Source organism: Genypterus blacodes, unplaced genomic scaffold (genome assembly GCF_046128005.1).
Source record: "Genypterus blacodes isolate CSIRO-AG114 ecotype Tasmania unplaced genomic scaffold, CSIRO-AGI_Gbla_v1 ptg000429l_1, whole genome shotgun sequence".
NCBI classification, from domain to species: Eukaryota; Metazoa; Chordata; class Actinopteri; order Ophidiiformes; family Ophidiidae; genus Genypterus; species Genypterus blacodes.
Genome location: NW_027467200.1, coordinates 30,584 through 45,600, shown reverse-complemented (window position 1 = coordinate 45,600; position 15,017 = coordinate 30,584). Strand labels below are relative to the sequence as shown.

At 57.0% G+C, this 15,017-nt stretch overlaps 4 protein-coding genes across 5 annotated transcripts; 2 read left to right on the top strand and 2 right to left on the bottom strand.

The window, feature by feature from the left end:
• Positions 1-229: 229 nt before the first annotated feature.
• On the top strand, positions 230-5,911 carry raph1b (Ras association (RalGDS/AF-6) and pleckstrin homology domains 1b; the record flags this gene model as incomplete). Its single annotated transcript, XM_076139011.1, has 6 exons — positions 230-345; positions 442-562; positions 641-777; positions 867-1,586; positions 1,676-4,782; positions 5,041-5,911. Coding segments are annotated over 5 exons (3,101 nt in total), but the record flags the coding sequence as incomplete, so codon positions are not given.
• Positions 5,912-6,202: 291 nt separating this feature from the next.
• On the bottom strand, positions 6,203-7,470 carry spp2 (secreted phosphoprotein 2). The gene is made up of 6 exons (XM_076139008.1): positions 7,366-7,470; positions 7,172-7,299; positions 6,976-7,098; positions 6,652-6,762; positions 6,473-6,515; positions 6,203-6,396 (listed from the first exon to the last, which is right to left on the bottom strand). Exons 1-6 carry the CDS (start codon positions 7,415-7,417, stop codon positions 6,287-6,289), a joined length of 567 nt encoding a protein of 188 aa, XP_075995123.1. The 5' UTR covers positions 7,418-7,470; the 3' UTR covers positions 6,203-6,286.
• Positions 7,471-8,181: 711 nt separating this feature from the next.
• Positions 8,182-11,078, bottom strand: alg11 (ALG11 alpha-1,2-mannosyltransferase). 2 transcript variants are annotated; one of them, XM_076139009.1, is made up of 5 exons: positions 10,803-11,078; positions 10,026-10,247; positions 9,282-9,653; positions 8,645-9,210; positions 8,182-8,568 (listed from the first exon to the last, which is right to left on the bottom strand). In XM_076139009.1, exons 1-5 carry the CDS (start codon positions 10,865-10,867, stop codon positions 8,285-8,287), a joined length of 1,509 nt encoding a protein of 502 aa, XP_075995124.1. In that variant the 5' UTR covers positions 10,868-11,078; the 3' UTR covers positions 8,182-8,284. The 2 variants fall into 2 exon arrangements, with proteins under 2 accessions (XP_075995124.1, XP_075995125.1); XM_076139010.1 differs by lacking the exon at positions 10,803-11,078 and having other exon boundaries at positions 10,021-10,242.
• A 101-nt stretch (positions 11,079-11,179) lies between these two features.
• On the top strand, positions 11,180-15,017 carry cpb2 (carboxypeptidase B2 (plasma)). The gene is made up of 11 exons (XM_076139004.1): positions 11,180-11,306; positions 11,396-11,471; positions 11,562-11,686; positions 11,764-11,872; positions 13,340-13,441; positions 13,517-13,624; positions 13,701-13,811; positions 13,899-13,989; positions 14,076-14,278; positions 14,439-14,523; positions 14,622-15,017. Exons 1-11 carry the CDS (start codon positions 11,230-11,232, stop codon positions 14,843-14,845), a joined length of 1,311 nt encoding a protein of 436 aa, XP_075995119.1. The 5' UTR covers positions 11,180-11,229; the 3' UTR covers positions 14,846-15,017.

Here is a 15,017-nt window from a genome sequence, read left to right as displayed (position 1 = left end):
TGTGTGTGTGTGTGTGTGTGTGTGTGTGTGTGTGTGTGTGAGAGTGTAAGGGTGTGTGTGTGTGTGTGTGAGTGTAAGGGTGTGTGTGTGTGAGTGTAAGGGTGTGTGTGTGTGTGTGTGAGTGTAAGGGTGTGTGTGTGTGTAAGGGTGTGTGTGTGTGTGTGTGTGTGTGTGTACACATCTGAAGCCTTGTGTGATCTCTCAGTTTGATCTTCTATCTGGTCTAAAGTCTACTTCCTGTCTCAGCACCCTCAGATCCAGAAGAAGTCTCAGTACATTAAGTATCTGTGCTGTGATGATGTGAGGACTCTTCATCAGTGGGTCAACGGGATCCACATCGCCAAGGTCTGGACAGGAAACAGGAAACAGGAAGTCTGTTACGATTGGCATGGTTACCTCATTCATGTGTGTGTGTGTGTGTGTGTGTGTGTGTGTGTGCAGTATGGGAAGCAGCTGTATGTGAACTACCAGGAGGCCCTGAAGAGGACGGAGGCGGCCTATGAGTGGTCCTCCCTCTCCACCTCCAGCCTCCGCTCCGGCTCCAGCTCCACCAGCATCCCAGGTGAGCTCAGTGCTGAACCCTGTCGCCCTGGAAACAGAGAAGATTCCCGTCTGAGCGTGTTTCCGTCTGTGCCTCCAGAGTCTCAGTCCAATCACTCGGGCCAGTCGGACAGCGGGGTGGACACAGGCTCCTCCCACGGCCGCTCCCAGAGCGTGGTGAGCTCCATCTTCTCTGAGGCCTGGAAGAGAGGGACCCAGATGGAGGAGAACTCCAAGGTACGTCTGCTCCTCTCCCAGCAGCCTCAGTGTGGTACTGATGACCTGAGGACCCGATGACCTGATGTGTTCTTGTTTCTGTCCAGCAGATGAGGATGGAGGCGTCCAGAAGCTCCACTCTGTCCCACGGCCACAGGCACCACAGCCAGCATTCAGTGGACCACCAGGCCCTGACGCCCCCCCCTATGGCCCAGCATGCACCTGTGCAGCCCCAGGAGTCCCAGCAGAACCCCCAGCAGAACCTGCCCCCCCAGCAGACCGCCCAGCAGTACCTGCCCCCTCAGCAGAACCTGCCCCCCCAGCAGTACCCCCAGCAGTACCCTCAGCAGAACCTGCCCCCCCAGCAGAACCCCCAGCAGTACCTGCCCCCCCAGCAGACCCCTCAGCAGAACCCCCAGCAGTATCTGCCCCCCCAGCAGTACCTGCCCCCCCAGCAGACCCCTCAGCAGAACCCCCAGCAGTACCTGCCCCCCCAGCAGTACCTGCCCCCCCAGCAGACCCCCCAGCAGACCCCTCAGCAGAACCCCCAGCAGTACCTGCCCCCCCAGCAGACCCCCCAGCAGTACCTGCCCCCTCAGCAGAACCCCCAGCAGTACCTGCCCCCCCAGCAGTACCTGCCCCCCCAGCAGACCCCCCAGCAGTACCTGCCCCCCCAGCAGACCCCCCAGCAGTACCTGCCCCCCCAGCAGAACCCCCAGCAGTTCCTGCCCCCCCAGCCCCAGTCTCCCCTGCAGGCCCCTCTTCTGCCCCTGCAGGCCCCCCAGGACCCTCCTCTGTCCCCCCAGCGTCAGCAGAGCTACCACAGCTACGCTCCCCCCCCCCCCTCAGCAGCCTCAGCAGGTGGCCCCTCCTCCCCCCCCTCCCCCCCCCCCCGCCCCCTCCCCCTCCCCCGGTCCAGAGCGTGTCTCACCACTCCCCGGCCCTCACCATGTATAAGTTCAGCACCATCACCAGGCTTCAGAACCAGAACGCCCCCCACAGGCCGCCCACCCACGTGCAGGTCCTCCCCCCCGCCCCCGCCCCGCCGGCTCAGGCGTCCATCAAACCCAACGTCAACCACATTGCGGCGAGGACTAACGTGCCCCCTCCCCCCCCGCCTCCCCCGCCCCCGTCCATGCCCGCCCCCGGCTCGGCCATGGCCGTGTTGAGGCGCGGCCCCCCGAGCCCGGCCGCCCCGACCGCCTTCGCTCCTCCTCCTCCCCCGGCGTCGCACATGAACGGAGGGGCCTTCCCTCCCCCTCCCCCTCCACTGGGTCCGGCCCGTGTGCAGAGGTTTCCCAGTCCGCCCCGGGACCTCCTGTCCCCCAACGACATCATGGAGGACTCCCCGCCTCCTGCGCCGGCCCCCTCACCGCCGCCACCGCCCCCTCCTCCGCCGCCCCCTCCTCCCCCTCCTCCTCAGCAGTTCCCGGTGTCGGCCCAGTTTCCTCCTCCTCCCGCGCCTCCGCCGGCACCTCCCAAAACCTTCAGCCCGGGCTTCGTCCCTCCCCCTGCGCACAAACCGGTGTCCCCCGTGTCTCCGTTGTTTCCTGCCCCGCCCCCTGCTGCTTTAGGCGGCCCGACACCGCCGCCGCCTCCGCCCCCTCCCCCCCCCGCACCCCTCAAGAAACAGTTCAGCCTCCAGGCGAGCCACGCCTCCAGCCAGCCCCCGCCCACTCTGCCCAAGCAGCACAGCCTGTCTAAGCCGCCGCCCCCCATGTCCAGCGGCGCCGCCCCTCCCACGTCGCTGGTCAGACAGATGGCCAGTCAGTTTCCTGGAGCGTCGCCACCATCAGCCAATCAGGTGGAGAGCCCCAAAGCCCCGCCCCTCTCCCCGCCCGCAGTTAAGACCAAACCAAAGTGGCAGCCGGGGGGGGGCCACCAGTCCCCTGAGTTCCCCCCCCCTCCTCCAGACAGCGGCGCTGGTTTCCCCGCCCCGCCCCCCCCTCCCCCACCTCCGCCCGCACCTGTCACCGGCCCCACCCCGACTCCTCCCCCTCTCCCCCCTGGAAACCTGGGGTCCCCCCTGAAGAGGTCTCCCTCTGGCTCCTCAGGCGTGGGGGGTAAGAAGCCCCCCCCCACCCCTCAGAGGAACTCCAGCATCAAGTCGGACGCCTCGCCGTCCTACCAGGAGTCCAGGAAGAACCTGCTGAGCAAGTTTGGCCCCCAGGTGGGCGCCTCTCCTTCCTCCCCCTGTCCCCCCTCCCCCTCTAAGGACGCCTCAGCCGGCCCCCCCGCCCCCCCTAAGCCAGGGAAGCTGAACCTGTCTCACCTTCCTCTGGCCCTGCAGACCAAAGTCAGTCAGGCCAAGCCGTGCGACTTCCCCTCCCCGCCGCCCGAGTGCGCCTTCTTCCCGCCTCCTCCCGCAGCCTCAGACCTCTTCCCGCCTCCCCCGCCCCCCGGTGGCGACACCCACGTCACGCCTCGGGTGGCGGTGGTGAACCCCCAGCCCCAGGCCCCCCCGCCCCCGCCCCCCGTGTCGTTGGTCAGCGGCTCTTCGTGGGGGAAGGGCTCACTGAAGAAGACTCCGCCCGCCACGCTGTTACGCCGCAACAACACCACCCCGGATCCCCCGCCGCTCTCGCCGCCGTCACAGTTCCCCCCGCCCACCTCCCCCAAGGGAAGCTCGGGCCAGCCCAACTTCCTGGCGGATCTCAATCGGACTCTGAAACGCAAATCGGTGGGTCGCCAGGGTTCCCTCAGCTCGGCCGGCCTCTCCGGGAAGCCGGACCCGGTGGCCACGATGGACGACATGGCCCTGCCCCCCCCGCCCCCGGAGCTGCTCCTGGACCAGGGCCAGCAGAGCAACGGAGGGGGCGGCGGCTACATGTCCGGGAACATTTCAGGCTATGCAACGCTACGGCGAGGACCCCCGCCTGCCCCGCCCAAACGGGGGGACAACACCAAACTGACCGGAGAGTGTTGAGGCGCCATGAAGGTGGAAGAGCGCACGGAAACAAGCGCTCCTCTGTGAGACTGTGTACATACTGGAGCCAAGCCAGAGCTAGGGGTGTGTGTGTGTCTGTGTGTGTCTGTGTGTGTGTGTGTGTGCTGGCTGTGGGGCTTTAATCCCTCCAGCCGGGACCCCGAGCCCACTCACACACACACCAGCAAGAATCCTGGATCCATCAGGAGACGGAACAGGAAGGAAAACCCGGATCTGGATCCTTCTGCTTTGGTACTGCATGGACCTCTGTAACAACAAGCTGTAAACATGGAGCTCTTCTGTGTGTGTGTGTGTGTGTGTGAGAGAGAGAGAGGCAGGTGTAGAGTCTGCATACATGTGTGTCTCCTGCATGTGTGTGTGTGTGTGTGTGTGTGTGTAGAGCCTTCATGAAGCAGGATCGGTAGTTTTGCTTTTATATAAAATTATTTAATGATTGATAAATGAAAGGATCTTCTTCTTTTTGTAATAACTCTGGCTCCTCCCCCTGGTGAGCGACGCTCCGGAGGAACTCTATGGAATGTAAGGAACGCCGTCATGGAAGAAGGAAAATGGCAACAATTCAGAAAGTCCGACAATTTCAATCTGTTTCAAATGTTCTGGTCGTTCCCTCTGACATCATGAGAGAGAGACCCTTTGACCTTTTGACCCCAGCTGGGGTCAAAGCTTCCAAAGGCTCCAGACCGGAATGTGGAACTGGAAAAACACAGTCAACTAGACGGTGTTTACTATTTAATGCAAAGAAAGTAACTGGCTGGTGTTGGAATGGGCGGAGCCTGTTGGTGTGTGTGTTGGTGTGTGTGCAGCTGCAGCCGCTGCTCCCGTCCAGTCACTGGAGCTCCACATGAGTCCAGCACGTAAAGACTCCAGGTCCCCCTGTCCTCCTGTCTGTCCTCCTATCTGCCCTCCTGTCTGTCCTCCTGCCCTCCTATCTGCCCTCCTGTCTGTCCTCCTGTCTGTCCTCCTGTCCGTCCTCCTGTCCTCCTGCCCTCCTATCTGCCCTCCTGTCTGTCCTCCTGTCTGTCCTCCTGTCCTCCTGCCCTCCTATCTGCCCTCCTGTCTGTCCTCCTATCTGCCCTCCTGTCTGTCCTCCTGTCTGTCCTCCTGCCCTCCTATCTGCCCTCCTGTCTGTCCTCCTGTCTGTCCTCCTGTCTGTCCTCCTGTCCTCCTGCCCTCCTATCTGCCCTCCTGTCTGTCCTCCTGTCTGTCCTCCTATCTGCCCTCCTGTCTGTCCTCCTGTCCCCCTATCTGCCCTCCTGTCTGTCCTCCTGTCTGTCCCCCCTCCTGTCCTCCTGTCCCCCTGTCATGATGATGGACAGGGCGTCACAGGAAGCCTGAAGGTCTGGTTTCCGCTCAGCCAATGGCGTGGGAGCAAACTTTACATTTCATAAATACTTTTATTTAAACTACATAACATGAAGAAGAAGAAAGCTGTCAGAGTGCAAACCTCCACCAAGGCAGAACATGACATCACCAGAACACGTTGATCGTGAAAACCTCTCCATAGTAACAGGAAGGAGATGCTGATGTCAATCAATAATCAATACTCTGATCAGTTCTGGATGGAGCTCCATTCAAACGGTTTGAGTGTGCTGATCCAGATCTCACTGATCCAGATCCTGCTGATCCAGATCTCACTGATCCAGATCTTCAAAAACAGTTTTCCTGCCAAACCAAAAATCTAAACGTCCCTGGTGGAGGTATGACATGGAGTCTCCTGTCTCCTGTCTCTGCATGCTTTGTCCTGATTGGTTCCCGGTGTGGCCCCGCCCCCGTGTGGTGGTCTGCCTGGCTTTAGACTGAATGTTGCCATCAGCGTAGTGCTCTGACCCGGGCCTGGTTCTGGTTCTGGTTGTGTTGGTGTTCTGATGGACAGAGTGATGGTGAATGTGTGGAGGTGTGGCCTGGTGCGTCAGGACGGCTCTCTGCTCTTCAAGCGGCCCCAGAGGTGAAGTGTGTGACTGAACGCTCCCCTATAACCATGAAGATGATGTAACCTTTGACCCCTTTGTCCTGATCTGCCACTGTGCTTTGTTTGCCTCTGTTTGATAGACGTGCATATCATCGTCCCTCAGGATGATTGACAGTGTGTAAGTTATTGCTGTGCCCCGTCTGAAGACGAGGGGCCGATGAGATGAAGAAACATGAGATACAGAGTCAAGCTGTCCTCTTGCATATAAACTGAGAAACAATATAAATGTTCAAACCTGACCTCAGAGTCCAGACTCCTTTATTTCACTTCATCACATCCATGTCTCCTTTCTTTCACTTCATCACATCCATGTCTCCTTTATTTCACTTCATCACATCCATGTCTCCTTTATTTCACTTCAATCAAACCCATACTCACTGAATAAATGGAAATGAATTCATGATCTGATTGTCAGGTGGTAAACGGACATCTGTCGCCCTCTAGTGGGCGGATGTGACACTACAGTGCGTTGAGCCTCAGGATTTAGTTGCTAAATGAAGAGGATGAATGAAGAATAAAGAGGCATGATGTCATGGCAGTATGACATCATCATACTGTTTAATAGAGGGCTGTTCTCTGATCAGCACCTAAAGGTCGTGGGGTCCTGCCGGGCCTCAGTCCAGGTGGTTGCTGAAGGTGACTCCTCTGGTCTGGACCTGAACCCCCAGGCTGAGGGAGGAGCGGCCGGGCTGCCCGGGACCAGGAGGTGCAGATGGCGGCGGGGCTGGAACCAAACAAGAGCGTGAACAGAATGAGGATCAGACCTGAAGGGAGGCGACGGAGAATCATGGCCTGCTTACCTCGGATCAACTGGGGAAGAGAGAAGTGATGTCTGGAGAACATCTGAGGAAGGGACGGGCCGTCAATCACAGAGGCTGTGTGTGTGTGTGCGTGTGTGTGTGTGTGTGTGTGTGTGTGTGTGTGTGTGTGTGTGTGTGTGTGTGTGTGTGTGTGTGTGTGTGTGTGTGTGTGTCCTCACCTCCTCACTGGACTCACTGGAGCTGAAGCTGTCTCCAAGTCCACAGCGTACAGAGACCACCTGGGTGGAGGAGGGGGACACCCTGACTCTGCTGGAGCAGGAGAAGGTGAGCTGCAGGGGGGGGAGGACATGTTACCTCAGACGACCCCTGACCTGCAGCATGAGGACCAACAGAGACTGAAGGTCCCATTGCATCAGGACAGTCTGTCTGTCTGTCTGTCTGTCCTCAGGACAGACGCCAAAGTAAACAGTGAGCTGCTGTGTCAACATGTGACCTTCAGGCTCTGAGGTCGTTCCAGGTGAGTAAAGGCCTGGGGGTCTCACCACAAAGAAGCCCCCCCTGAAGGGACAGGTCTGAGGGTCTCTCCTGGACGCCTTCACACACTCCGTCTCTCTAATGCAGAAGGTCATCAGCAGGTCCACGGTGTTCAGGCCCAGAGGAATCACCTAGGAGACGGGCAGAGGTGTTATCATCAAACCCAGAGCGGCTCCACGCAGAGCGGCGTGACCGGCAGCTCACCCGGGCCACAGAGGAGCGCATCGCTCTGTAAAGATGAGTGTCGGCGTACACGGCGTTGACCTCCGCCAGAGACAAGTCCATACTCTTCTGCGCCATGAGCGCCAGCTCAGGGTTGAGCAGCGGGAAGCCTGTGAGGTCAAAGGTCAGCAGAGGGAGTGTGTGTGCTCTGTGCAGCGTAGAGCAGAGTGACTCACCTGAGCAGAGCAGCACCTGCAGAGCGGCCCAGAGCAGCACGAGCAGCTTCATCCTGACAGCAGCAAATATCTGAACGCCGCTCTGTCACTGCGCCGGAAATACGCCACAGCTCAGCTTAGCTCCGCCCCCTAACCCCGCCCCCCCACAGCACAGAACACAGCCGGACCTTTGACCTCCTTTCTGCTCCCACAGTCTGGACCTTTGATCAGGTTATTGATCCCAGAGGACGACAGCACACACACACACACACACACACACACACACACGCTCTCACACACGCACACACACACACACACACACACGCTCTCACACACACACACACACACACACACACGCTCTCACACACACACACACACACACACACACGCTCTCACACACGCACACACACACACACACGCGCACACACGCACACACACACACACACACGCTCACACACACACACACGCTCACACACGCACACACACACACACGCTCACACACGCACACACACACACACACTCACACGCTCACACACACACACACACACGCTCACACACGCTCGCTCACACACACACACAGGCTCACACACGCACACACACACGCACACACACACACACACACACGCTCACACACACACACACGCTCACACACGCTCGCTCACACACACACACACACACACACACACACGCTCACACACGCTCACACACACACACACACACACACGCTAACACACACACACACGCTCGCTCACACACACACACACACACACACACACACACACACACACACACACACACACACACACACACTCTCTCTGTTTGTTGATCAATCAGCCGTATTGATCAGATTGTTTCTTTATTACATCATTCATATCAAAAATACTTCACAAAGTTCATCTGTAGGGAATGTTGTAAACAGGAAGTGCTGGCGTCCGGCGCCTCATTGCTCCAGCGTTCCCATCAGAGGCTCTATGGCCGACAGGAAGCTCATCTCAAACTCCCGGTCAGAGAAGCGAGCCACAGACTGCCGAGCGTTGCGTCTGATCGTCATGCGTGCGTCCGGCGGCAGGTCCAGGATTCGCTCCAGGGCCTCGGCGTAGTCGTCCACGTCGTCGGCCAGGAAGCCCGTCTGCCCGCCCTCGAACGGAACCACGATGTCCAGCTTGGGCCCCCCGGACCGGTGGGCCAGGACCACCGTCCCTGCAGCCATGCACTCCACCACACCTGGACACAAACACAGGAAGCGCTCAGACGCGGCCCCGGACCCCGACCCGGCCCCCCTCGGCGCTCTGGACCTCACCTATGCCGAAGTGCTCGTTCCACATGGTGTGCAGCCCCACGGTGGCCTGGCTAAGCTCCGCCTTCAGCTCCTCAAAGGACACGTTCAGTTTGAACTCCACCCTGTCGGCCACGCCCATCTGCTGGGACAGCCCCCTCAGCATCAGCACGCGGTCCTCGTCTTCCTGGTTCCTGCACCCGCCGATCAGAACCAGCCTGAGGTCCCGCCCGCCCCCCGGCCCCTCCCTCCTCTTGTCCAGCACCTTCTTGAAGGCCCTGATCTGGAGCCGGTGGTCCTTCTCCGGCCTGAACTGTCCTACCGACACCACCGTCTGGCACTTCCTGTCCCCGTCCTCCTCTAGCGGGATGTCGTGAAACGCGGCCACGTCGCACGGCGGGTAGACCACGCTGGTGCGGTCGGGCGCTCGCCACAGAGCCAGGATGTGGTCCAGGGTCCAGGAGGAGTTGACCATCACCAGGTGGCAGCAGGAGCCGGCCAGGCCGTACAGCAGAGCGAAGACGCAGTAGTACAGCAGCTTCAGGGCGCTGAGGAAGAGGCTGCTGGACACCAACTCAGGGTGGTTGAACCTGAAAGGGGTCAGCAGAGGTCAGGGGTCTGCTCAGGAGCCCTGTGTGTGTGTGTGTGTGTGTGTGTGTACCTGGGGTTCCTGTCCCTCACCACAGACAGCATGTCGGTGCTGATGGTGGGATAGTGGACGTAGCTCCCCACCCTGCAGCCCCCCAGGTAGCGGAACAGGGGCAGGGTGAAGGCGTAGCCCGTGGAGTCCACGTACAGGTCCGGGACCAGCTGGGTCAGGGCCTCCCAGCCCAGCAGGACCGAGCCCACGCTCTGGCCCAGCAGCGTGAAGTGAGGGAAGATGTGCGGCTCCAGCAGCAGGCGGTGCCTCAGGAACACAAACTGGACCGGTCTAGGGAGGACCACGTTGAAGCGCCGCCGGGCCCCGTCCACGATCTGCTGGCCCGTCACGCCCAGGTCCCCCGTGTAGACCACCACCTTCAGGTCTGCGTACCTGCAAACCAGAAACACAACAGAGTGAGCAGCAGGTGACTGATGGAGACAGCTCAGGTCCCTGAGGGTCTCTGAAGGTCTCCGAGGGTCCCAGAGGGTCCCTGTAGGTCCCTGAGGGTCCCTGTAGGTCCCAGAGGGTCCCTGAAGGTCCCCGTCAGGTGACCTCGTAGAGAGGACACCCTGTCCCCACACTGTGACCTGCAGGCTCACATACCAGGACTCATTGATCTACGGCCCTGCCAGAGAGCTGAGTCAGCAAATATGATCAGAATGATGATCAATGATCACACACACACACACACACACACACACACACACACACACGCACACACAGACACACAGACACACAGACAGACAGACACACACACCTCACCTGTTCTGCAGCGCCCTGACTGAACACCAGAGGACCCTCTCCCCCCCCCCCCCAGAGTTGCAGTAGGGGTGGAAGAAGGCCAGAGTCGCACATCCGTCTGTGGCCCTGCGGGCGCTCCGGACGCTCTGCAGCCACAGACGCACAGCCAGCAGCACGAGCAGCAGCACGAGCAGCACCAGAGCACACACCAGCAGCAGGGGGAGCAGCAGCTTCCAGAGCAGCCTGAAGGAAACACACACACACACACACACTGGTAAGACACACACACACCCACACACACACACAACCCTCCACCGAGGCAGAGCAGCTGCACCTCTGGAACCCTAGAGGAGTAGTCTGCTTCCTCTTCCTCAGATTCATGGTTTGACACAACAAAGTGATTTGTTGACATTAGATGATGATTCAAAGAAGCAGAACAGAAATGACGTCATGTTGTTTCAGTAATTTAGCAGCTTCCGGCTGAAGAGTCAAACTCAGAGGAGAGCGATGGATTCCCGAATCGATTTCAGATCAACACGCAAACAAGACGCTGTCAGCTGCTCACACACACACACACACACACACACACACACACACACACTGAACACAACATCACACTGATGAATATGATGATGATGATGATGATGAAGCATTAGCCTCACACTGACACAGATCTAGCTCTGATCGTCTCTCCTGTCACTCAGAGAATGATCAATAACTAATATTTCCCCACGCCGCCTCACACAGCTCGTGCCTCTCATTGGTGACGTAATGCAGTCTGATCAGCTGTGCTCTTACCGCGTTAGTTCGCACAGACACAGGACGAGCTGATCGTGCGCGGACATTTTGCTCCGGCGCGTCATCAGCTATCACTTCCGCATCAGCGCCTTCTGACGGCGTTTACCTGCGTCTGCTGCCCCCTGGCGGCGCGGAAGCATCACTACAACTACTTTATACGGAAACTAACGTCAAGTTGTTTGTGATTAAATAAAAGAACAATTATAAACAAATATGTTTCACAAAGAATTCTCCTGTAAATGTGTCAGGAACGTTGTAACCCTCTTTCATATCTGTTCTGTCTCCTCACGTCGGCTGACCTCTGCCCTGAAAAGTAAAGTTTAACTTCTAAATAAACACAGAATCAATCAATACTCCCCTCCTCCCCTCCCTCCCCTCCCTCCCCCTTTGCCCTCAGACTGCAGCCATTTCCCCAGCTGGTCTCATCATGAAGACGCTTCTCTTTCTGTCCCTTCTGATGACGCTGGACAAACTCCTCCAGACGGGACGCTGCACAGAGACACGGTAAGTTGCCATGGTGACCTTTGGGGAGGGTCGGTGACCCCTGTGATGTTGAGGTCGTGTTCACTGATGCCGTGTTTTTGTTTACTCAGCGACCAGATTCTCTCCCTCACCCCACACACACAGCAGCAGGTGGACATTTTGAAGGAAGTCTCCACGCTTCATGAAGTATGGATCCCATCTAAAGCTCACATTTCAAACCCACAGCTGATTGATTTCCACTTATTGATTAGGTTGTTCTACATCTCTCTCTCTCAGACGATGTTGTGGCAGCCAGTTTCTCCTCAGTTCATTAAAGTGGAGACTCAGGTCCACTTGTTTGTGCCTGCTAACAGCTCAGAGACCGTCAGAGACTTGCTGCACAAACACGCCATACAACCCCAGTATGTGGCTCACGTCATACATGTGTTATTCCTCATGTGAGTCCCCTGCTCGCCGCTAACGCCTGTGACTCCTCCAGGGTGCTGCTGGACAACACCGAGCAGCTGATCCAGATGCAGACCATGAACGTCTCCACAGACCCACGGAGCGGAACCTCCTTCTACGAGAGATACCACAGCCTGGAGGATGTGTGTGAGAGTGTGTGTGTGTGTGAGTGAGTGTGTGAGAATGTGTGTGTGTGTGTGTGAGTGAGTGTGTGAGAATGTGTGTGTGTGTGTGAGAGTGTGTGAGTCTGTGAGGGAGTGTGAGAGTGTGTGTGTGTGAGTGAGTGTGTGAGAATGTGTGTGTGTGTGTGAGAGTGTGTGTGTGTGAGAGTGTGTGAGAATGTGTGTGTGTGTGTGAGAGTGTGTGAGTCTGTGAGGGAGTGTGAGAGTGTGTGTGTGTGAGTCAGTGTGTGAGAATGTGTGTGTGTGTGTGAGAGTGTGTGTGTGTGAGAGTGTGTGAGAATGTGTGTGTGTGTGAGAGTGTGTGAGTCTGTGAGGGAGTGTGAGAGTGTGTGTGTGTGAGTGAGTGTGTGACAATGTGTGTGTGTGTGTGAGAGTGTGTGAGTCTGTGAGGGAGTGTGTGAGAATGTGTGTGTGTGAGAGTGTGTGAGAATGTGTGTGTGTGTGTGTGTGTGAGAGTGTGTGAGGGAGTGTGAGAGTGTGTGTGTGTGAGAGTCTGTGAGGGAGTGTGAGAGTGTGTGTGTGTGAGTGAGTGTGTGTGTGAGAGTGAGAATGTGTGAGTGTGTGTGTGTGAGAGTGTGTGAGTCTGTGAGGGAGTGTGAGAGTGTGTGTGTGAGTGAGAGTGTGTGAGTGTGTCAGGGAGTGTGAGAGTGTGTGTGTGTGAGTGAGTGTGTGAGAATGTGTGTGTGTGTGTGTGAGAGTGTGTGAGTGTGTGAGGGAGTGTGAGAGTGTGTGTGTGTGAGAGAGAGTGTGTGAGAGTGAGAATGTGTGTGTGAGAATGTGTGAAAGTGTGTGTGTGAGTGTGTGTGTGTGTGAGAGAGTGTGTGTGTAAGAGAGGGTGTGTGTGAGTGTGTGTGAGAGAGGGTGTGTGTGTGAGAGAGTGTGTGTGTGAGAGAGAGTGTGTGAGAGTGAGAATGTGTGAAAGTGTGTGTGTGAGTGTGTGTGTGTGTGAGAGAGTGCGTGTGTAAGAGAGGGTGTGTGTGAGTGTGTGTGAGAGAGGGTGTGTGTGTGAGAGAGTGTGTGAGTGTGTGTGAGAGAGGATGTGAGAGTGTGTGAGAGAGTTTGTGTAAGTGTGAGTGTGTGAGAGAGTATGAGAGGGTGTGTGTGTGTGTGTGTGTGAGAGTATGAGAGGGTGTGTGAGTGTGTGTGAGGGAGTGTTTGTGTAAGTGTTAGTGTGTGAGAGTGTGTGTGAGAGTGTGTGTGTGTGTGAATGACTTCTAATTGTTTTCTTGTGTGTCTGAGTTCAATGACTTCATCTAACTGTGTGTAACTCAGTGTGTGTGTCTTCATCTAACTGTGTGTAACTCAGTGTGTGTGTCTTCATCTAACTGTGTGTAACTCAGTGTGTGTGTCTTCATCTAACTGTGTGTAACTCAGTGTGTGTGTCTTCAGTCCTCTGGTTGATGTTGTGTGTGTCCGTCTCCCCTGCAGATCTATGACTGGATCAACAGAACCACACAGGAGCACTCTGACCGGGTCAAAGCCGTCCTGCTGGGCTCCTCCTATGAGAAGAGGCCGCTCTACGCCCTGAAGGTGCAGCACTGAGCCTGATCCGTCAGCATCAGCTCACATTTGGAGCTGAAGGCTCACGGCTGCTTTGTGTCTCAGCTCTCTGTAGACCACAGTCAGAAGAAGAAGAAGGCCCTGTGGCTGGACTGTGGGATCCACGCCAGAGAGTGGATCTCTCCTGCCTTCTGCCTGTGGTTTGTGCAGTATGTGAGTATGATCAGCCTCAGCATGAAGCTCCACCTGTCAGGCTCAGCTCTCCTGCCATCACGCTCTCCTCCCGCAGGCTCTGTCCTCCTACCAGCAGAACGCAGACATCACTCACATCCTGGACAGCATGGACGTGTACGTACTTCCTGTGCTCAACCCCGACGGCTACAAGTTCACCTGGACCACAGTAAGACAGAGCCGCACAGAGCCGCACAGAGCAGCTACCTCACAATGTCTGGGCCTGATTGAGGATTTCTGCCCTCTCTGCTCTCAGAACCGGATGTGGAGGAAGAACCGCTCCTCCAGCAGAGACAGCTCGTGTGTGGGCGTGGACCTGAACCGCAACTTTGATGCCAACTGGTGCAGTGAGTTTGTGAGCTGACGGAGCGGCTCAGGGGTGTGTGTGTGTGTGTGTGTGTGCTGCTCACTCTGTTGTGTTGTGTGTCTGCAGCTGAGGGGGCTTCTGCTGACCCCTGCACTGAGATCTACTGCGGCGCCTTCCCGGAATCGGAGCCAGAGTCTCAGGCCGTGGCCGACTTCCTGCGGCGCCACAAGGACTCGATCCAGCTCTACCTCAGCATCCACTCCTACTCCCAGATGCTCCTCTTCCCCTACTCCTGCAGCTACGATGAGGCGGAGAACCACAACGACCTGGTGAGGCTGCACACACACACACACACACACGCACACACATACACACACTTGTATGCTGTATTAGGGTTCATGTTGAGGCGTCTGTTCCTCTGGCAGCCACAGATGGTGCACCTGTGTGTGTGTGTGTGTGTGTGTGTGTGTGCGTGGACTCTTTCTACAGTTTGAGATGGTCAAAGAAGCAGCACAGAAGATCAGACGTTATTACCGGAGCACATACAGCTATGGAGCTGGAGCGAGGACGATCTGTGAGTAGGACTTCATCTCATCTTCATCTTCGTGTGTGTGTGTGTGTGTGTAGGATGAAGGCCTGCACCTGTCTAACATCTGTCCTGTTCTGATCCAGACCTGGCTCCTGGAGGTTCTGATGACTGGGCCTACAACCTGGGCATCAAGTACTCCTTCACCTTTGAGCTCCAGGACCGCGGTCGTTACGGTTTCCTCCTGCCGCCGTCTCACATCTCCAAAGCCTGCAACGAAGCTCTGCTGGCCGTGAAGAGCATCGCACTCAGAGTCATCGAGAAGACACAAGACCAGACAGCCCCCTCTCCTCCTCCTCCTGCTGCTTAAGCTGATTAGATTCAATCACAATATGAATGCTGCACAGATACAGTCAGACTCAGTTCTTGGCTCATTTCTCTTATTCTTCCTCAGAGCCTTTAAAGCTTCGGTGTGTTTCTAGTCTTCCTCCACATTTATCACACTGTGTCACATTAATAAAACATCTTATTGGACCAAAACA